Genomic DNA, 23037 nt, shown 5'->3' with positions numbered 1-23037 from the left:
CCCGGAGCAGTCTCTTTTCCCTCCTGAGGTCTCCCACCCTGAGGTGCCAGCAGCAGCCAGCCCTCAGCAGTGTTGGGGAAATGACAGGCAGGCACGGTGCGCCCAGTCTCTGGGAAAGCGTCAAGTCCTTATCATGGCACCGAGGGGCTCGGGGTCCTCGGGTAGCTGCCCCCCGTGGACCCAGATAGTTTTCTTCTGTTGGATTACAAACAGGGAAGATTGGTCTTTTGAGCAGAATTAAGAAGAGCTGGCTTTTCTCACAGATTAACAGAGGAGAGTATAACTCAGGTGGGGCAGATGGCTTTTAAAAGGGTTAGAAATCAGTGTGTTCCATTTTTTCACTTCTCAATCTGTTTGAAAGTCCGTACCGTAGGGAATGTAATTTTTGTGCATGCAGCTTTTGATGAAACCTTGTAATGCTGTAGTTAACCCGTATTTTCTGTTTTTAAAAGTAGGCTCTTGTCCCAGGTATATGCTGCTGTTATTGAGGCTGTTTTGGCTGGCATTGCATGTTATGCTAAAACTTCCAGTTTAACAAAGGTAATTTAAAGACCATCTTTCTCTTTCCTTAGAAATTATTTTAATGTAAAACTTCCTGTCCATCTGGGTGGTATTTTTTTGTTTTGTTTTTGGACACTTTGTAGTACTCAGTTTTGTGTGAGCTTGGACCCCCGTGGAGCTGGCACCAGACAGAGACGCTTTTAAAGCCCGGAGCTTGCGCTGCCTGTACTGCCCGTGACCAGGCCGCCCTTGTCTCATGAATGACAACTAATCAGCACTTCTTTGTGGATACCTAGTTGTGTTCAAGGAAAATCATTCTGTAGCACTTTATTTTACTTAATAGGTTTTGAAAGGCTTTTGAATGTTAAATATATGTATATATAATCTTATCCTATTGTAAATTTTAATAAAATTTGGTAAGTTTGTTTTGAGCTACATAGTTTATTTCCTATAATTCAGCATTGAAAAACTAAAAACAACTACTAAAGATGAGATACCCGACTTGCCTTTCCTAGACAAGCACCTGTGCTCTCGTTCGTTCTCTGACCGTTGTCTTCCCTGCTGCTCTGCGGTTGCCCTGCCCTGCTGAGTTGCATTCCTGTATCTGACCCAGCAAGGAGCTAGGAGTCGGCTTGGTGCCTCCCAGTGCCAGTGGGACCTTTCCTGAAGGAAGCCATTTGCCATTGGAAAGGTTGTGTGTGATGTAGACAGCAGAGAGGCTGTAGTATAGTCACCAGCTCCTTGCCATCCCCCCTCCTCAGTCAACTTAAATTCAGTGCAGACCTCAGTTTTCATACCTTTTTTTTCCTTTAAGATTGCATTTATTTATTTTTAGAGAGGGAAAGGAGGGAGAAAGAGAGGGAGAGAAACACTGACTGGTTGTCTCTCATAGGCCCCCAACTAGAGACCTGGCCTGTAACCCAGGCATGTGCCCTGACCAGGAATCGAACCATGCCCTTCCAGTTTGCAGGCCGGCATTCAATCCACTGAGCCACACCAGCCAGGGCCATACCTTTTTTTTTTGACGGATCTTTTGTAACTCTAGGTATTGGAGTAGTCTTAGCATTGGGCAGAATCTCTGAGGGCAGGAGTCCCTCCCCCCAGGGCCAGGGGAGAGGGGAGCAAAGAGGGCATTTCCAAACCTCACAATGGCACCTTCCCAGCAGATCAGGTTGCAGTGCCTATCTACCTGAATGGAGTGTTTCCTGTGAGCCCAGCCTGAAGAAAGCAGGCACCTGTTTCCCTTAACATGATGTTTTCACTGTAAGCTGTTGATGTACACACAGTAGTCACGTAAAGGGAAGGGACACAGTGTTCTCCTGGCCAGATGTTAGAAGGGCTCTCTCTGTCAGTGATGTCGCTTTCCTGCTGTAGAAACTAACTGTTTCTGGTTTGTGTTGGTTTTATAGGCCAAGGAGGTAGCTGAGCAGACCATGGTATCTCAGTTAGAGTCCTTTGAGCTGGTGCAGTTTAAGGCAGCCCTACGGTAAGCAATGGCTGACATTTTCTCTAAAAGGAAATTTTTTAAATGTCTGTGTTTGTAAACACCCTTTTCTCCTGTGTAGTCGATATTCCATTTCCCCTTTGAGAAATGTTCAATACTATTAATCATATGTATGAAGGAGGATCTTCATGGTCAGGGCTTTGAGAGGTCAAGGAGTCAAAGATGGAGGAGCTGTTTGAGAAAGCCATGTGCTGACACTGGCACGGGAGGCAGGTGAATACTGGAACCACTGGACGCCTGACGGACATAGTTCAGATGTTAGAAAGGTGAAGCTGGAAATGTGTGGTGAGGTACATCAGGATCAGAGGCCCTGGGCGTGTGAAGACAGTCACGGCTTAGAAGAGACTGGCCCGGGGCTATATGTGCCTCTCAGATGAAGAAACCCCAAGCCTGGCTGTGTCTCAGGATCTAGACACTCTGGGAATTTGGCTTCCTTGGCAGTCTTGCATTGCCTGTTTCCTGGCCAGCACATCACAGTGGATTTCTGTGGCCCAGTCCACTTCACCCACTGTCCCTTCTGAGGACCACCTAGGCACACCTTTAACAGCGGAGTCAGAGGACACCACTCTTGGGGAGTTTCTTTAAGAACACTTCAGCCACGTGCCCTGTGGTGCTGCAGCTCATGCCTCGCATCTTCTTACATCCACAGCCCTGGGTGTGAGAACGAACACTGAGAAAGATAAGTCTGTCCATTGGTCCGACAAGAAGAATTCTATTTCTGCATTTCCACGAGTAGAGGAAGGAGCCAGGTTTCTTTGGTGCAGGTTTTAGGCTTATTTCAGGTCTCCTTTCCTCTGGGTCTTCTGAGTCTTGTAACTCCGGCCATGAGAGGGGAGGGAGAGAGGGAGTTTGTTCCCCTCGTGCCTTGCACTGCCCTGGACTGTCTTCCGGGTGACCTAAGTTTGAGGACGCTCCTTTACTTTCCAGCTGTGTGACCTTGGACAAGATAGGGAGCTCTTCATGCATCTCTTTCCTCATCTCCTCACCTTGTAGGGGGAGTGGCTATGTAAATGTTAGCCACTGTCAAGGTAACCAACACGGTCATCCATTCCTCCTTTCCTCGGGGCCTCGCTCAAGTCACTCAGCCTTTCCAGGGCAGGCCACCTCTCAATCCCGAGGCCTAGGCTCGCCACCCTAGCTGGAGAAAGGAACAAAGAGAAAACACCAGGCCACGGGCAGAGGGTCTTCCAGGGCCAGTCCTCCACCTAGAGCCCTACTGCTTTCTCTCCACAAGGTTACTGTCCTCAGTACCTTCAAACTGCCTCAGGCTAACAAATCATCTCCTGAGAGGAACACGGGACCTGGCCTCTGCTCAGACCCCAAGCATGGATGGCAGCTTGACCCAAAACTGGCAAAGGAAGAGGAGAATGAGGACCTTATGTCAGGCTGTGGGGCAGGAGGCCCCAGGCCAGTAGAGCGTCACTCTCAGCCTGCAGTGGGCAACAGTCCTGTCGCATAGTTTTCTCCTGCCCTAAGACAGCCCCGAGAATCTGCATAGTGGGCCAGGACTGGGGTTAGGTGCTGGCCCTCCACGTGACAAGTGTGCTGTGGGGGCCCTGCGCAGGTGCACCACGGTAGCAGGTGTTTAGGGCGGGCGCCAGCCCTGGGGGCAGGGCAGCAAGAGCCTACTGACTGGTTTTGTTTTGTTTTTGGTCTACAGCTCCAAGATGGCTTTTCATATACATGCTGTGAATAATCAGGGAAGGTAAGTAAATGTTTGTGGTGCATCCTCATTTGGGCAAGTTTTAGAAGTAAAGAGAGAAGGCTGCCTTGTAACTGCCGATGTGGGTTGTCGTCTCACAGTTCCACACCTGCCAGTAGCATCATTCCAGGGTCGGGCCCGTGGCTGGCCCTGTTCAGCTGAGACGTTGTACCCTAAGTGCTTCCTCTTCTCTCCCAGTGGCCTGCATTCGAATTCTGCGTACATGTAGCCCAGCGTTTTGAAAATCCCTGAGAAAAATCCAGGTTGCTGCCAAGTTGAAAAAAAGAGAACATTGTAAATGTAATGACTGTCTCCCATCTCTCTCTTTTCTAGAATTGTGCCTCTGGACGGTGAAGATAGCTTATACTTCGTGAAGACGGTAAGCAGAGCTCTTACAACTCAGCGGGCAGGGAGTGGCCTGTGGAGGGACATCTACGAGGGGTGAGAGAGGAGTCGGTGGGAGTCTTAGGCAGCCCATCCCTCATCTGAAGAAACTGGTCTGTTCTCAGAACTGTTCCAGCCGCAGCAGGGGTGAATCTGTGCTCTCTCAGGCTGCCCAGGCAGCTGTGCCAGGCCCACCACATCCACATTCCCATGCCTAGGTTCCTGCGGGTCCAGAGTCTAGCTGGCTAGAGAGAGCCCCTCTTCCTAAGGTTTGGGAGGTTTCCTCCAGTTGGCTGAGGTTGCTCTGACCCCACGTGGAAATGAGAGCAGAGAGCAAGCCTGGGGCAACACAGACCCCAGTGAGGTTTCTGTGACTTCTGAGTGTTCCAAGGCCTCTATTGAAGCCCTTAATAGGGGCCTGTGAAAATAAACAAAAACAAACAAACAAACAAAAAACCAGGAGCCTGACTGTCCAGGGCAGTGGGGTAGTCAGAGAAGAGCTTTCTGGCCCATGTGCTGGGGGCGCACTGATGGGCCAGGAGAATGGTGTAGCAGTACAAAAGTATTGGTCCCTGGGTAGGCTGCCATGGCCTAGGGGAGCCAAAGTTTCTAGGCCAGTTGCTCCCAGCCACAAGCTGAGTTCTCCATTTATCCCAGAGCATTCTGATGTGAAGAAGATTGGCAAGCTATGCACAAGAGGATGGTAGACACCCAGCCAAGGTTCTGTTGCAGCATGTGTGGGCGCTAGTTCTACCTGAGTCTGTTTGGCGGCTACTGCCTGGAGTCACTGGGAACTAGGGGCACCGCTGCGGGTGGCTTGATGCAAGTGCATGCCCACCACCATCACCAGTGGGAAAGCAGTAGTCTTACCTCATTAACAGAGAGTAGTACAGCAATGGTAATTATTTTTGTAACAGATTTTTATTATTTTTAGAGAGAGAGAAAGGGAGGGAAGAGGAGAGGGAGAGAAACATTGATCAATTGCCAAAAGGGAAGGGAAGGGGAATGGAAAGGAAGTTGAGTAGGCCCTGGCTGGGTTGCTCAGTTGGTTACAGCGTTGTCTCGATACTCCAGTGTTGCGGGTGTGATCCCCAGTCGAGGATCAACCAGTGAATACATAAATAAGTAGAACAACAAGTTGATTTCTCTCTCTGTCTTTCAAATCAATAAGTTTTAAAAAACGTTTTTTTCTAAAGAAGCAATTTCAGGGAAGCCTATGTTATCCTGAGGTCATCTCCCAGTTCTGAGACATATTTCCAGATGACTTGAGTTTTGCTTGGAATCTCTCCAGCTCTCTTTTGAAATGTACCTGAAAGCAGCATTTTGTGATGTTTCTTACAGGTCTCTCCTTGAAGGTTTAAGACTGACAAGTGGCCTAACCCAGTTTTCTCATTTTATACAGGCTTGTATGACCGTCTATGATATTCCCGACTTGCTGGGAGGAAGGGGATGCTTAGGGTCTGTGGTCTTCTCAGAATCATTTTTGACGTCTCAGATCTTGGTTAAAGAAAAGGGTAAGTGTACATAGTCTCTGGAAAGCAGAGCTTGAAACTTTATTTTTGACAAAATAAACCATAAACAAAGTCAAAAGACCAGCAAAAACTGGTAAAAAAATACTAGAATATTAATGATAAACAAGGGGTATATATCCTAATTTATGAAGAGCTCTTACAAACTAATAGGAAAAAGACTAGCTACCCAATAGGAGATGGGCAAAAAAATATGAACAGGCAGTTCACAGAAATGGAAAAAAAGGAGCTACTGTGTTTTGCCATGTATAATACGTACATACTTTTTGTCCAGATTTTTTAGGGAAAAATAAGGATATGCATTATACATGGGTAGCGCCTGAGATACCTTGTATCTGTTCTTGTGTTTTATAATTATTTGTTACATAAAAGTTCTTGTACTATAATATGTTTTTTAAAAAATGCATGCTGCCCTGGCTGGTGTGGCTCAGTGGATTGAGCACTAGTCTGCGAACCAAAAAGTTCAATTCCTAGTCAGGGCACATGAATAAAATCTTTTTTAAAAATGCTAAAATTCCTTATAATTCAAAAAACAAGTATCTAAGTATAAATTAAAAATTGAATTAAAAACTTAAAACAAAAAATTATTTTCCTGAAAGTTTGGGCCAAAAACATAGGTGTGTATTTTATACACAGGAACACATTATACATAGCAAAATACGGGGTATATATATGTAATATATGTATTATCCTTTTTTTAGATTTTATTTATCTTATTTTTAGAGAGGGGGAAGGGAGGGAGAGGGGGGAGAAAAACATCAATATGTGGTTGCCTCTCGGGCGCCCTCTACTGGGGACCTGGCCCACAGTTCAGGCATGTGCCCTGACTGGAATCAAACTGGGGACCCTTTGGTTCATAGTCTAGCACTCAATCCACTCAGCCACACCAGCCGGGGCTAGCTTTACATATGCATATATATGGACATGTACAGCCTACCTACTAGTCAAGTAAAAGCAATTTGAAACTATAATTAGATTCATTTTTTTACCCATTATATTGGCAAGAATTTCTAGAGAAGGAGAATACCCAGTGCTGGTAGGACAATTTGTTTGATTTTTAATATGTTTACACCTGTACTACCTTGATAAAAATTAAAACTAAAGATAAGGACTATTTTCCAGAATTCTTCATTTAAATGTTTCTATTGTAAATAATAACAGAATTCATCACTATGTGGGAACCTTTTACTAGTCTCCCGCCCCCCCTTGAGGAAGTTTTCATTTGCTGAGAGCATCAGACTCTATACTAGTAAGAGATGTCTTCTCCTCCCCCACACCCTGAGAAGGGGAAGGGCATAGCTGTCTGAGGCCTGCCTGCAAGGTGGGCTCAGGTGGTGGGCAGTAACCTGCATGTCTGTGGTCTTCCTACAGATGGCACTGTTAACACAGAAACCAGCTTCATAGTGCTGACAGCCGCCATACCCAGATTCTGCTCCTGGCTGGTTAGTGTCATTCATCAGGTGAAGTGGATGTAAATGGGGAGATATCTGGGAGAACATTTGATAAAGAGCCTTTTCCTTGGCTCCCTGGTGGATTGTCAGATCCTGAACTACCTGCTGTTCAGGATTGGAAGTGTTTATCTCAGCTTTTTCTTTATACAAATGAATCTAGTTTCTCTAACTCATGATTTTGGAAAAGTTTGAGAAGAAATGAACTAAGTTATCAGGGTCCCTATTGAATTTGGGAAAGGAAAAAATTAATACCCTCATTTTACAGATGAGGAGACCGAGGCTTAGAAATTGACCAACCTATCTGGGGTCACACACAGATAGCGAGGAGTGGATTATGTGGCTCCCTTCTCTGGTCAGAATCGTTGCTCCTGAGTGTGTACAGCAGGGCCTCTCTATGTGTGGAAAGGTCCCATTTTCATCAGTAGGACTTGGTTTGAAACTCTGGTGCCTTAGGACACAGAAAATCTGACAGCAGTGAATCTGGTAGTGATCTGAGGACCCATTTTAGGAGCTCTTCATATTCTGCTTCTACAGTTCTGTTACAGACAGAGAAGAGCAGGGGTTACTGTCCTCAGCATGAACGTGTCTAAATGAGAATGCCCCCAAAGTATTTTAATATGTTCTCTTTCCTTCATCCCTAATAATAGTTGTCTTTCTCTGAAGTGAAGTGTAAGTGGAGACTAACCTCTCCGCATATCATAGGCTCATTTAGCTGAACCTCAGGTCCCAGTGAGAGCCTGTCATGGCCTTGGGCCCTGAGCTTTGTTGACCAGCAGCCAACCCTGCCAGCCATGAGGACCTCAGACTGGACTTGGTGGAGGGACTGCCCAGTCAGACTCCTAGAAATATTCAAATCCAGGGGTGGGGTGGGGTGGAGTAGGAGACACCTAGCAGAATTTTGCCCTTGAAGTAGTAACTGAAAATCTGTATTCCTTTTGGACACAGGTAGAAGATAATGAAGTGAAATTGTCGGAAAAAACCCAGCAAGCAGTGAAGGTAAATAGCCTTCTTATTCTTAATGTTAACATCATAGCAAAGTGAAATATAAGCATTTTATATAAAGATAATTGAAAATGCCTCATTTTAGGGCTAATCTAAAGGACTTGCACCTCTTTGTTTCAATTCCTGTTCACATTTTCCCTCCTCCCAGCAGAGCTCTAGAAATAACCACTTATGGGGCACATAGTTACAAGGATTCTTTCTGCCAGTTAAACCTTACAGTGTTGTTTTTTAAATTTCCCTATACTATGAAAAGCAGATCTCAGATTGGTCAGACATATAGAACTGAGGGGTTAAAGCTTTAGGCCAAGAAGAAGCACCTCCAGATGATAGAAGCTCACTGGAACATGAATAGGCATTGCCAGCCTTGGTGCCTGGCCCAGAGACGACTTTACATTCTTCTTCTGAGCACAAGTGAAAGGATTCCAGTAACATGACCGAGATTCAGGCAATGCCAGACTTGGGTTTATCTGAGGCTGACTCAGCAGCTTTTGCAGACAGACTTGGCCAGAGTTTTGATTCTGTGTATGTTTATGCTATGAATCACCTGCTCTTTGTGTTTGTTTGTTTTTTAAAGGGAGATGAGTGTTTCCTGGGCACTTTTCTAGCAGGAGGAGAGGGAGCATATCTTTATTCCAGTAATTCACAGTCCTGGCCTGAGGAAGGTGAGCTGTGCCTTGGTCCTGCTTTTGCAGGTGTCAGCATATGCATTGTGATTAATAATACATCTGATATTTGAAAAGACATGTTGGTGTAGAAGTATTTTCTTCCAGCTTCTCTCCTTCAATCCACCCATTTTGCAGGAGAAGAAACTTGTTCTAGGAAGGGCTGGCCCCCAGAACTTCACCTGGTCCTCTTGCTACTGGCTGAGAACTGCTCTCAGATTTGGCTGGAGCAGCAGCATGTCCAGAAATAGAATCTGTAGACTTAAACAAAATCTGGATGAGTTTTCTGTTGCTGTGTAACAAATTACCACAAGTTTCATAGCTCAAAACAGTACAGATTTATTACTTCACAGTTCTGTAGGTCAGAACTTGGTTAGTATCTACCTCCAGGCAGACTTGGCTAGATCCATGTTTAGGGATCTCACAAGGCCAAAGTCAAAGTATCAACCAGACTAGGCTCTCGTCTGGAGGCTCTGGAGAAGAACCTGCACCTAGGCTCATCCAGATTACTAGCAGAATCCAGTTCCTTTGGGTTGTAGGACTGAGGTCCCATTTTATTGTTGTCCGTGAGCCAGGACAACTCCTAGCCCCTCATTCCCATGATCCTTGCCCTGTGACCTTTCCATCTCAGCAACAGAGAACCTCCCTTGCATTGTTGAACGTTTCTCATACTTTGATCTCTGAATTCCTCCTCTTCAGCTACCAGCCAGAGAAAGCTCTGCTTATAAAGGGCTCCTGTGATTAGAGGAGGTCCACTCAGATAATCTTCCTTTTACCCTATTAGGTTACTTGAACACAGGAGTAACGCCAGGGGTGAAGGTTATAGGGGCCACCTTAAATTTCTTTCTTACCACAGTCTACCTGCTGGCCCCCACAATTCACATCTCTGCACATGAAAAATATAGTCACCTCCCCCTAAGGCCTCATTCCATTATGGTAACAGTTCAAAGTCCTAAATCCCCTCGGCTCAAAACTCTAAAATCTCATCATCAAGATCATCTAAGTCAGGTATAGATGAGGTCCCGGAGTGTAACCCTTTGAGTACACTCCTGAATACGATTCCTCTCTATCTGTGGACCTGTGAGACTAAAGAGACAAGGTACCTACCCCAGCCCTCCCAACACACTAGGTGGAACTGGCATAGGGTGACAGTTACAGACATTCTGGTTCATAAAGGGGGTAGATTGGGGATAAAAAGGAGTCACCAGCCCACTGCAGCTTTGAAATCCAGCTGGGCAAGCTCTAGTTCCTGGATTAGTTCTTAAGGCCTGGAAATAGTCCTCCAGGGCTTTTAACTCCGCCCTCTGAGCTCTTTTTTTTTTTTTTTTTTTAAGATTTTATTTGTTTGTTTTAAGAGAGGGGGAAGAGAGAGAGACAAACATCGATGTGGAAGAGAAATATTGATCAGTTGTTTCTGGGAGGCTCCCCAACCAGGAACTGACCCCACAACCCAGGCATGTACCCTGACCGGGAATAGAATTGGCAACCTTTTACTTTGCGGGATGACGCCCCACCAACTGAGCCACACTGGTCAGGGCCCAAGTAACATTTTCCAGTGAGTTCTATTCTTTCCCTGTTAGATACAGCCATTTTGTGGAGGAAGAGTTTTGACTTACTCCACAAATTTTTCAATCTCCACTAAGCAAATCCCCTTTCTAGGTAATTTGTTCTTGAAAATAGTTTTGTCTGGTGGCAAATTCCTCTCCCTCTTCTCAGATCAGTGGTTCAGCTTCTGCTCGTCCACATAGGAGACAAAGCACAAGGAGTTCTGTGCTCCACAAAATGCTGGCGTGGTAAGGAACAGCATTCATTCCCATGCCTCTGCCACGGCCCGTGCACTTCCACCTCTCCCGACCCTGCCGCAGAAGACCAGAGTCTGGAGCATTTGCTGAAGGCAGGGAGGGTGGGACCGTGCTGCCAGCCTTGGCCAGATTGCAGAGTGTCTTAAAGGCAGGCTGTAGACACAACCCAGAGGTGCTTGTGCTTTGTCATAGTTAAGCCAGTTATAATATTTAGCAAGGATATTTGCCAAATTAGTTTGTACCTTCTTAGCAAAGGGCCTTGTTACAAAAATAATCTTGTATTGAGGTATCCGGCCAGAGTCGGTGTATCCTGAGGTCTCTGCACAAGAATACAGGACACAGCCAGACATTTCTGGGGCCTCGCTGTCACACTCTTTTGAGAGCTTTGATTTTTCAGACTTTCTTAGTTCCTGAGGGAAATGCATTTTAAATTAGGAGATAGTTTCATGAGGAGGAAAATTCAGGAGGAGCAAATATTTTAAACACACGTATCCTCTGGTTGTGTGTTAAATGTTTCACCATTTGGAGTTCAGGTTAGTGTAATACAGCTTGAAGTTGATACCATTGGGGGGCTCTCTTAAGGAAAAATAATACAAAATATTTAGGGGCCCTTTTCAGGGGCTTGGGCAGGTGAGGGGTCCTGAAGCTTAAGTGTCGTTAGTGTCTTAGTAAATCCACTTCTACTTGAGACTGGTGCACTTGAAATTTATCTGTCTCATCTTCTGAAGGCGCTTAAAAGGCTCTGCAGCATGCGTTATCTTGATCGATCTCTGTATCCTGAGCCGGGTAGAAGGTGAACACTTGCCTGAGGTCTGTAGTGCAAGTGAATGATGGTATCTAAAGGGTAACCCAGGTCTCATTCCCTTCCCCTGAGATGCTTCCACCTTTTCCCTCCCCCAGTCAGTGACTTCTGCTATCATGAGACTTCGTGTTACCCAGCTTCCTGTTCATTCATGTCCTTCACCTGCCCTTCTCATCCCCACCCTGCCAGCCTTGGTCAGGCAGGCTGCCCAGTACCTAATCCTCGGGAGTTCACTTTGGAGATTGACAACATAGGCCTATATCCCCAAACAATGTCTTGTTTTTCAGTGTAATACAAATAGGATGATACTCTGTGTGTTCTTCTGCAACCTGCTTTTTTTCTTCAATATTTTCTTCCTAAGATTTGTTCGGATTGTTGTGTACTGCCACACAGTTCATCCACTTCTGTGTTTCCGTAGGTTTCTGTTTCATGGCTCCATAGGTTTCTTTTGTATGAAGATGGGCTGTTTATCCTTTTGACTGTGGATGGGCAGCTGGGCTTTTTAAAGGTTTTTGCTTTTGGAGATAGCACTGTTATGAGCATTCTTGTACGTGTCTCCTGGTACACACGGCACCGGGAACATGCCTTACAACCTGTCTTTCTTGCTATATTGTTAAAGAACAAACTCAGCTGAGTAAATGTAAAGATCTACTTGGCTTTATTCAGCGATTCATGAATTGGGTAGCATTCCATCTAGCAACTGGAAGGGCCCTCTGACAAGTTGTATAAAATGAAAGGTTTATATAGGTAGAAAGAGGGTGAGACTAAGAGGTTAAAAAGAGTGGGTTATCTTAAGCAGACACCTTCCCTTAGCAGGTCGTGTTAGGCAGATCACCTCACTAATGCTGATCAGAAATTCCAGACTGGGTTAAAATTCTGCTCCTGGGAGAAGCTGAAACTACAATTAAGTTAGTTTTTAAGGTATGGTTTGGTGACATGGTTTAGCAAAATTGACTATTTCAGGTTTGTTGTTCCTTTCTAATAGCATGTAAAAACAATTGTCTGTTGTCTCGGTCCCCTGGTTTTCCTGTTCTGCATCTGGCTGTTTGCACTGACCAGCCTTGACTCTGGCTGGTTGGCATGCTGTCCTTCCCTGAATGTTTGCCACTTCAATTGCGGTTGTTTTCGACATCCCTGGTATAGAATTTTCTGTGCTTTGCTTATATAAAGTCTGCCCTTCCCGAAGGCCTGCCCTTCTTCCTCATAAGCCCGAAGAGCTGGAGGGGTGGTCATGTGAAGAGCCGCACACGGAACACCACAGATGTCTGCGGTTCTCACCATGCTTGAAACGGGAAGAGGAACTGTTCGTGCTGCCTGCCACCTACCAGACCCAAAAATCAGAGACAGGGACTGAATTTTTACGGGGGCTTTTTTTTTCAGATGACCAGCAATCTGAGGAGACAGCGGGTTTGTACACTAATAGACCGTCTTGAATTCCATTTTAAAATGGCCCTTTTTATAGGGAGAACACAGTGTAAGTAAGGGGTTTGGAATTCAGGGAAAAGTTGGTTGGATTAAAACTGCAGCATGCTCGCCCTGGGCTGTAGTCTTTAGCTGTGTCCTGGCCTGTGGTCCTTTCACCCTGGAGCCCAATGGCTCAGATACCGTCTTGATTGCTTGCAGTCTTCCCGAGGCACAAAGATGGAACTGCTGGTGGTCTGGAGTCAGGGTGGGTCACACCTTCAGTTCCTGAAACAATAGCTTTTACACTCATTGACTACTAAGCTTGTTAACTATTACTTAAACTAAAATTTTCCAACTTCCTAGTCCCCCATCAGCTGCAGTAGAATTTCTTAAGTAATGCTTCTCAGTTTTGCTGTACAACTTTGGTCCATTTTGTAGTCCTTAAATAGTTACCTTGTTTTGTTGCTGCTTCCTGGGGAGAGGATTTGCCAAAGTCCTCACAGCCATTTCAGATGGCCCACCCTTCAGGATGTCTGAAAGATACTTTCACTTGATAAGATGGACAGTTTCTTTCTTCCTGTGCTTTAAAGATTTTGCTCCACTCTACTTTTTTTTTTTAAATCCTCACCAGAGGAAATGTTTATTGATTTTAGAGAGAGAGGAAGGAAGAGAGAGACAGACAGAGACACATAGATGTGAGAGACAAACATCGATTGGCTGTCTCCCATATGTGCCCCACAGGGGGTCGAACCTGCCACCTTTTTGGTGTACGCCATGATGCTCCAGCCACCCGAGCCATCAGCTACCTGGCCAGGGCTGTATTGTCTTCTTTTTCTTTTGAAAAAAAATTTTTTTTGGTCCTCTTCTGAGGACATTCTTTTCACTGCTCTTTAGCAAGAGAGGAAGAGAGAGAGAGAAACATTGATCAGCCTTCTCCCTCATGTGCCCGGACTGCGGACTGTGCATGCTGGATGAGGAATCATCCCGCAACCCAGGCATGCCCTCCAACCAGGAACAACTCACAACCTTTCAAGAAAGAGAGGGGCATCGATGTGTGAGAAATATATCGACTGGTTGCCTCTCATACGCCCCCAATCCGGGGACCTGGCCCACAACCCAGGCATGAGCCCTGACTGGGAATCCAATTGGCAACCCTTGGGTTCACAGGCCGGCACTCAGTCTACTGAGCCACACAAGCCAGGGCTGAACCCACAACCTTTCTGTTCCGGGTTGACACTCCAGCCACCTGAGCCACCCAGCCAGGGCTTGCTGCCTTCTTGCTTGCATTTTTTCTGGGCAGAAGTCTGCTGCCATTCATATTTTTGTTCCTTTCTGCATGTGGTTTTTTTCCACTCTAGATTTTCTTTCTCTCTATCGCAGATTTTAAGCAATTTGATTTTTATTAGATGTGGTTTGGGTGTGGTTTTCTTCGTGTTGCTTGTGCTAGGGCTTCATTTAGGTTCTTGATTGATAGATTTATAGTTTTGTCAAACTGGGGGATATTTAGGCCATTATTTCTTTAGTTTTTCTCCAGGGACTCTAGTTACATATATGTGGCTGCCTAAAGTTGTCCAACAGCTTCCTGGTGCTCTGTACAATTTTTCTCAATCATTTTTCTCTTTGTGTTTTATTTTGTGTAGTTTCTATTTTTATGTATTTTAATTTACTCACCTTTTCCATTGTTGTTATACTTGTTAAATTAACATTTGTTCAGTGAAGCTCAGGGTGCTAGATAGTGAGCTAAGTTCAACAAAAGACCACAAAAGAAATTGAAATAGAGAAGTTTAATACTCACAGGTCATGGAGGAAGTATGTGGCATGCCTTGAGGGGGGTCACACAGGGAGGGCAGGGCAGGGTGCATGCCTTTGTTAGTTAGGGTCCATGGTTGGGGTGCTTTCACATACCCGGGCTAAGGTCAGATTGGTCGATTCAAACCAGAATGAGTGGGTTTTTTAGTAAGTTCCACAAGTCTTACCTAAGGGGCACACAGGAGAAGGCATAAGAGGCGGGGAGACTTCTGATCGCTAGGACCGTTGGGGAAATCGTATCAGGAATTGACATTTGTTTGTGACTCTGCAGGATATTATCTAGGACATGCGCTCACTTCTTGCACCAGGGGGCTGTTGCCAGTTAAAGGACCCTGTAGGCCACGTGGCCAAACCAAATGGACATGGAGGCAGCAGTGCTGTGGAGTAGCTCAGCCAAACTCCCAGCAGTTGTCTAATGTCGTCTACCTCATCCAGTGTATTTTTCTTTTCTGACATTGTATTTTCTTATCTCTAGAAATTTGATTTAGATTTTTTTTTTTACATCTTATGTATCTCAGGTTAACATGATTCAGTCGTGTAGCTTCTTTTTTGGGGGGTAGGGTCTTGTAGCTTCTTGAACATATGGGATACAGTTATAATAATCATTTTAATACAGCTTTTTTTTTTAGTTCTATTATCTGGGCCTTGCTTTTAAGCTTTATTAGGCAGGAAGCAGAGCAGCATTTAATTTAGGGCTAATTTTACACCACTATGGAGGCAAAATCCTTCTGAGAGTACTCTGTGAAGTATGAGATTTTCCATGAGGCAGGTGGGAATGGGCAGAAAGCACCGCGCGAGATACGGGTTGTTGTTTATTGTTGGGTATAGCAAAACCCAGTTTTTCCAGGACCACTTGTTGAAAAGACTTCTTTCTCCTTTGAATTGCCTTTGCACCTTTATTAAATGTCACTGGACCACATACTTACTAATACTCCAGGCCTCAGTGGATGGTTGACACTCAAGCAGCTTCATTCTCCCTCTAGTATTTTAGAGATTTTATTTTATTTATTTTATTTTTTATTGATTGATTTTTAGAAGGGGGCGGTAGGAAAGAGAGAGAGAAACACTGATTTGTTGTTTCACTTATTTACCTATTCATTGGTTGATTCTTGTATGTGCCCTGACCGAGGTGGAACTCACAGTCTTGGCGCATCAGAACAAGGACCCTGCTGCTTCTTGAGTAGTAATGGGAAACACTCTCTCACCTTGGGTTTTCAGACTCATGGGGTGGAGAACGAATGACAGAGCTCACCCACCAAGGGCACCAGCGATGAGACAAGGATCCAGGAAGATCTCATCCGGAGTTGGCTACTCCAGTCACTGAGAAACCCTGGCAAAGACATGTCCCTTCAGACTGTAGTCTCTCGTGGTCCCCAGCATAAAAGTAGATTAGGGTCTAAAAACCAACCCAGGCACTGGCAGTGGGCCACCCAGTGAGTCACCTCAGTAATCTCATGTGTACCCTGAGACTAATGGCAGAGTTACTGCTCCCAGAGCCAGCCGGAGGGGTAGCTGCACCCGTACTGAAACGTTTCTTGTTTACAGAGTCTCTCCTGGGCCAAGAGCCACAATGAGTGCTTTCCCAGCACCACCTTGGGTGTATTTGTCTTCCTCTTTAATGCTGTGTTTTGAGGCTTCAGAGTCTAGAGGGAGAAGTGCTGGACAAGACCTCCCTGTTCTACCTCTTTTCCCCTTTCCCAGTGAATACTCAGAGTGTGCTGACGCTCGGATCTGTGCTCTTTTCTGGAAGCTTTGAGAGGATTCTGAGTTTTGTCCAGGAGTGTGCTGGACTTGTTTCTGAGAAACTTCACGTTGGAGGTACACAGCTGAAGGGTGAGCGCAGGATCTAGAAGGGCGCAGAAACAAAACAGTAGGCAGGGGAGCAGTTGCTCCCTCCTGATCCTTGTTGGCCCTCTTTTCTCCGTAAACAGTAGTTAGAGCATCTTGTGTTCGGAGAGTGTTGAAGACTGGGCCCTGGGGGAGTTGGTGGGAGGGGTTAGGAGACAGTGGCAGACGGCAGCGGACGGGCTGCTGGGCAGCACCGTGAGCTTGTTGAGGCTGAGGAAGCAGAGAAAGCCCATGGTCAGATTAGCCACACGTGGGCTTTGGAGAGAGCAGTGAGGGGAGAGGGGTGAGAGAATTGGAGGAGCCCAGCGTGGTGCAGTGCCTTGGTGTAAGACAGAACTGTGTTTGTACCTGGCTCCACCATCAAGTAGTTCTGTGACTTTTGGGGAAATCTCTCTAAACTTAAGTTCCCCCATCAGTCCTATAAGAAGAAGAATACTTTCTTTTATAACTGTTGTGAAGATGGAAAACTATAATGCTTGCTTTATGCATGGTAAAGTAGAATCTGTTTCCGTTTCTTCCCCTGACAAAACAGAGCTTAAAAGCAGATCCTGTTCGCCCTGGCTGGTGTGGCTCAGTCAGTGGATTGAGTGCTGGCCTGTGAACCGAAAGATTGCTAGTTCGATTCCCAGTCAGGGCACATGGGACCTGGGTTCCGGGCCAGGTCCCCAGTTGGGGGTGTTCGAGAGGCAACTGATCAATGTCTCTCTCACACATCGATGTTTCTCTCCCTCTCTTTCTCCTTCCCTTCCTCTCTCTGTAAAAATAAATAAAACCTTTTTTTTTAAAGTCATTTCTTAAATTAAAAAAAAAAGTAGATCCTATTCTGGGGAATCTGCCCTGGAAAGTCCAAAATTTCTGAGCAATAGGAGAAAATAGGAGGACTGGAGGCTTTGAAGGCTCAATGACAGCAGAGGATGAGGTTTTAGGGGGGGAGAGAGCTAACAGGGGTGGATGGAGGCAATTGGCTCCATAGCTCAGGGGTTCGAGCACTAGTCTTATAAAAGGGATGGATAGATAGATAGATAGATAGATAGATAAAGGGATGCTAATTTCAGAGAATAGGTTCTAGAGCTGAAGATTCTAGTGGTTAAGAGGTTCTAGATGCTGCTTTCTTGCTATGAAATTGAGAATAAGGAGCAGTGAGGCCAGAACATGGCGTGGGCCATCCCATGATCTTTCAGAAGGAAGAGGAGTGTTGGCCTTGAAAGAGAGGACCATGAGCACCTTCAGAAGCTGCTGGAGATGTTGGGGGATGATTAGGAGGGCAGTAGATGTGAGCAGTGAAGGAAAAGAGGGGCTCTGTCTCTTAGGGAAGGAAAATGGTATGCCAGCATGAAGGGGAATGGTCTGGGATCAGCAGTGAGGAACCTTGGTGTTGGTACAGAATGAGGCTGGGGCAGGAGTAGTTGCTACTCAAGAGGGCCCTAGGGCAAGGCTGTGTGTAAAAGGAGGTCTTGTTAGAGGTGGGAGGTTTACAGGGCTTGCACCTAGATGCCTCGAAGTGAGCTAGCTGTCACTGGCTGCTGCCACCACAGATGGTATAGTCGGCGTTAATTCCCTCTGGCTGATCGTCCAGTTCTTTCATTGATATGCAGGCTCCACCCTTCCTCTTTGACCTAAAAACTGTCTCCATCTTCTTCACTTCTCTTATTCCTGTCAACATGCACATGCAAACACACACACTCCCCAAGCCTCTCTCTGCCTCTGAAACCCCACCGCCTCAGGACGTCTTCAACACTTGCAGTCCCCCAAATTCCTCATGTTGGCCTTTGCTCTTCTTATCATTTCGGCCTCCAGGGCTGTGGGGCTACTTTCCTAGAGCTGCACCTCAAGGAATCAGTTAGATAAGACATAAATGACAGTGTTCCCAAGCCAGCGCCTTGAGCTCCAAGAAGTACTTTCTTCTCTATATGTGAAAATAGGGAAAAAAAGGCTGTTACAGGAACAGAAAGGAGCCAGCTTGTACCAGCACCAGAAAACAACTTCAGGGATCTTGTGGATGTCCTGGGTGCTTCATTTGGGTCTCCAAAGCAAGCCCCCGCCTTAACTCGTTTCATCTTTTCTGTCCATCTTTCTATAGTCTGCTTCCTAGGTCCCATGCTGAGCTGTTCTGAATGATGTTGGCATCCCAGATACAGCAGCGCTCCTTAAACCTGAATCCTTGGCCTGAGGACCCCACATCCAGTGTCCACATCTCACCCATTTTGCTTTATCAGCTACAGAACAGCAGGCCTCTAGTGTCTGTAGAACCCAGTTATTGCCTAACTCAGATGCTCCTTCACTGGAAACAGACCCTTAGGCTCCCTCCACTAGTCCTTCATTAGCTGAGAGCCTAGTGCTCCTTCTTGAGCCTTAAGTGAGGGATGTGGTCTCTTTAGAGCTGAGCCAGCTTTTGCCAAAATAGGAGAGAGCACACCTATAAATTCAGTAATGGAGGAGGCGTACTGAGCCTTTTTGAGTGTGTTTCCCAGGAAGACACCCATACGTGAATGGGCATTTTGCCTCTCCCCACCAGCAGATAACTTGCTCACTTGTTTTTTTCTAATTCTCGTGCAGAGATTGTGTCTGCTGCCTCATTTCTCTCTGAGGCTCTAGGAGGGTACATTGGCTTCTCCATAGTACAGGGCTCAAAATAAAAATCACGCAACTGAAGCGCTGCAGATACTGCTCCCTAGTTTCCACTGTGGTGTGCCCTGGCACCTACAAGAAGGACACTGGAACCCTGCCCCCAGGATCCAGCCCCCCAGCTCTGACCAGCTCTTTTTCCTTCCAGGGAAAGTGAATTTCTTCTCTAGCGGCCTTCTGTTTTCTCACCGTCATCACGGAAGCATCATCATTTCCAAGGATCACGTGAACTCCATTTCGTTCTATGATGGGGTAGGTGTTCACCAATTTATGGCTTTGGTGTTCAGAAAGATATCCCCACTTCTGAGGGAAAAACCAAATAACTCCCATCCTCACTTGACCACCATGGGACGGGATGTCTGGACTCCCCACTGCCTTTAAGTCAGGCAGGCAGGGGGATCATAGAGAAGCCCACCTGCTCTCAGGGCTCTGAGCCTCGTCAGCCTTGCTGCTCCATAAAGGGCTTAGCTAGAAAGGGCTTCTGGGTCAGGAGGGCCAGCAGCTACCCTTGGGTAATTAACTCATCCCAAAGAGGATCAGAAAGTAGATGAAGGAAGGCCTCCTCCTGCCTAGGAACACAAACTCACCCAATTAAGATCTGGAAAGATGCTGCTTCCTGTGACATTGATGGGGCTCCACTCACCCATTAGCATGGGAAAGAAGTATAAGTGAGAGAGAGAGGAAGAAAAATGGCTAACTTTCCCCCGGAGGACTTAGCCATACCCCATCACGTGTTCAGATTTAACCTCCAGCTGTGTGAAAGTTCCTCCCCCAGAACCATGCTTTACTGTCACTAGTCCACACTAGCGAAAGGGTAAAGCATCAACACTTCCCTTTTCTCCTGGGGGAAGAGAGTAGTTATGAGTGTCCCCTAGCCTCTGCCTCCTGCCCAGAGCACAGCTTGTCTCTCAGTGTGACATACAACCTCAGGCTGAAAACCAGCTTGTTTGGGAGCCAAGACAGAGGCCAGGTGGGGCAGTTTTGTCACATGGTCAGAAAATGAATTTTGTGAGCAATTCTTGAAAGAATTCTTTCTCCCACATAGAACCTGCTGCCTTAAAAGCGGTTCAAAAAAGCAGGCAGACCAATAAGACAGAATGGATGATCCTATCAGTGAAAGCTTTGATACCAGGTTAAAGAGTCTTACAACATCAGGGGAGAAAGGATGAGTCATTCATGCACTGGGACTCTAAGTTAGTTCATTTGGGGAGAAAATGGAGTCTTATGTCATATCAAAAATCAAAATACTTCAGACCAGTTAAAATTAAATACTTTAAAATTTTACAAGTATAAAGAAGAATACAAAAATGAATATTTATTAAATCTCTAGGGACAGGAAGACTTCTAGCTTAGAAACTTCCTTAGATACAAGAAATTATAGAGGTCTGTCAGATTTGACCACGTATGGATTTCTAAAATTTTTACTGATGATTTATTGAGATATAGTTTAAATACAATTAACTGCATCCATTGGAAGTTCTGACAGATGTAGGCCCTCATGACCCCACCATCACAATCAAGACACAGAAGACATTCATCACCCCCAGGAAGTTTCCTAACGCCCTTTTGCAGTTCATCTTTCCCTCCTCCGGCTTTAGGCAACCACCGATTCTGTCACTACAGAACAGTTTGAATTTTCTAAAGTGTTGTATAAGTAGACATGGTACACTCTGTAACCCTTTGAGCCTGGCGTTTTGCACTCAGTGGAAGGAGTTTTAGGTTCATCCGTGTTGTGTGCAGCGGCAGCCAGTTTCTTCTCTCTGCGTTACTGCCGAGTAGTGTTCCACTCCACGAATGCAGCGTCAAACTTATCACACTAAGTCATCATTTAAAACTCTAAAAAAGTATCCACAAAGATAATTAAAAACAACTAAACTGGGGGAAGTATTTTTTGGTGATTAAAAAAGTGAGTTAATTTCTTTTCTATGAAGAGCTATATTTCTTAACATGAAAACACTGAATCCCAGGTCAGGGGTATTAAAAAACATGAGATCAGTTACCAGAGACAATCATACCTTTTTTTATTGCACTTCACAGTTGTTGGGTTTTTTACAAATTGAAGGTAAGACCCTCTACAGCAAAAATTACAACTCACTTTGTCATGATACTGTCTTTGTTTTGGTGGTCTGGAACCAAACCCGCAATATCTCTGAGGTCTGCCTATATATGAAATCCCATTAGAAACAGCCTCATGCTATCATGCATGACAACAAATTAGCAAAAAGTAAATAGAAGGTACTGTTGGCAGAGGAGAAAGGGAGTGAGTATTATAAATGTCCACCCACAGGGGTGACCTGAGAGGAGAGTGGGAGACTGTCTTTGCAAATGTTTACAGATAGTTTGCAACAACAACAACAAATACAGATAATTTGTAACTACATGACAGATGCTAACAATAAACTAAGTTTTTAAAGCAAGACCCAGAACTGTTAAAAAAAAAAAAAAGAAAAGAAAAGATTTCCCAGTGCCTAAAAAACAGTAACTCAATGAATGGATTGGAAAAAATGACTAGAAGAAAAAGTATTAAAATGTTACCTGCAGTTGTGTTTAGGTGATGGGACTTTGTGTTACTTTTTTAAACGTTTCTTTTCTATTTTATTTTTGTATTTTCTTTTTAATTTTAATTAATGAACATATTACTTTTATAATGAAAAAATTAAATGTTAAAGAAAACCTTTTCCTCTAAAATCCAGAATAAGACAAGGATGCTGGCTTTTGCCGTTTCTATTCAGCATAGTATTGGATGGTCTAGCCAAAGTAATTATGCAAGAAAAACAAATAAAAGGCATCTAAATTTGAAAGGAAGAAGTAAAAAATTATCTCTATTCACAGATTATATGAAAATTACAAAGAGTCCACAAAAGAACCTATTAGAATGAATAAATGAACTGACAAAAGTTGCAGGATATAAAATCAACACACAAAAATTCAGTTACATTTCTGTACTCTAGCAATGAACAATTTAAAAGAGATTAAGAAAACGATTTAACCCTGGCTGGTGTGGCTCACTAGGTTTAGTGCCAGCCTGTGAACCTAAGGGTCACAAGTTCAATTCCCAGTCAGGGCACATGCCTGCATTATGGGCCTGGTCCCCAGTAGGGGGCACACGAGAGGCAACCACACATTGGTGTTTCTCTCTCTTTCTCCCTTCCTTCCTCTCTCTTGAAAAATAAAAATAGATAAATAGGATCTTTAAAAAAATAGAAAACGAGCCCTGGCTGGTGTGGCTCAGTGGTTGAGTGCTAACCTGTGAATCAAAGGGTTACCAGTTCAATTCCCGATCAGGGCATATGCCTGGATTTCAGGCCAGGTCCCCAGTTAGGGGCATGCAAGAGGCAATCATACGCTCATGTTTCTCTCCTTCTCCTTCTCCCTCTCTTCCTCTCTCTAAAAAATAAGTGAATAAAATATTTTAAAAAATAAAAAGAAAACAATTTCATTTGCAATAGTATCAAAAAGAATGTAATCTTAGGAATAAATTTAACCAAAGAAGTGAAAGACTTGTACACTGAAAACTATAAAACATTGCTGAAAGAAATCAAAGAAGACCTAAATAAATGGTAAGATATCCCATGTTTATGGATTGGAAGACTTAGTAAGTAACAATACTACGCAAAATTATCTACAGATTCAATGGGATTCCTATCAAAATCCCATTTTTGCCAAATTAATGCCAAAGGCATTTTTTGCAGAAATAAAAAAAAACCCATTCTGAAATTGATATGTAACCTCAGGGAATCCCTAATCACCAAAATAATCTTGATAAAGAACTAAGCTGGGAGGCTCACACTTCTGATTTCAAAACATAACACAAGCTACAGTACTCAGACGACAATGTGATATTAGCATAAGGTCAGACCAATGAAATAGAACAGAAAACCCAGAAATAAAACCCCAGATGTGTGCTTAAATGATTTTGACAGTGCCAAGACCATTCAATGAGGAAAGGACCGTCTTTTCAACAAATGGTGCTAGAACAACTGGATATCCACGTGCCAGTTGGACCCTTACC

General features: G+C 44.8%; 1 protein-coding gene across 2 annotated transcripts in view; it reads left to right on the top strand.

Annotated features, from left to right (window-relative positions):
• DNAAF9 (dynein axonemal assembly factor 9) overlaps nucleotides 1-23037 on the top strand; it is a 123453-nt gene that overhangs the window by 59867 nt on the left and 40549 nt on the right. The window contains exons 13-21 of one of the 2 annotated variants that reach the window (XM_045833442.1): nucleotides 456-540; nucleotides 1911-1987; nucleotides 3666-3710; nucleotides 4041-4086; nucleotides 5494-5605; nucleotides 6992-7062; nucleotides 8017-8067; nucleotides 8648-8735; nucleotides 19174-19277. In XM_045833442.1, the coding sequence (XP_045689398.1) occupies nucleotides 456-540; nucleotides 1911-1987; nucleotides 3666-3710; nucleotides 4041-4086; nucleotides 5494-5605; nucleotides 6992-7062; nucleotides 8017-8067; nucleotides 8648-8735; nucleotides 19174-19277 (679 nt within the window). Of the gene's footprint in view, nucleotides 1-452; nucleotides 541-1910; nucleotides 1988-3665; nucleotides 3711-4040; nucleotides 4087-5493; nucleotides 5606-6991; nucleotides 7063-8016; nucleotides 8068-8647; nucleotides 8736-19173; nucleotides 19278-23037 lie in introns of both variants that reach the window. The other variant, XM_045833441.1, reaches the window with a different exon arrangement.

This window comes from Phyllostomus hastatus, unplaced genomic scaffold (assembly GCF_019186645.2).
Source record: "Phyllostomus hastatus isolate PE091 unplaced genomic scaffold, TTU_PhHast_1.1 phas_contig_17, whole genome shotgun sequence".
Lineage (NCBI taxonomy): Eukaryota > Metazoa > Chordata > Mammalia > Chiroptera > Phyllostomidae > Phyllostomus > Phyllostomus hastatus.
This window is presented reverse-complemented; position numbering and strand designations above follow the sequence as displayed.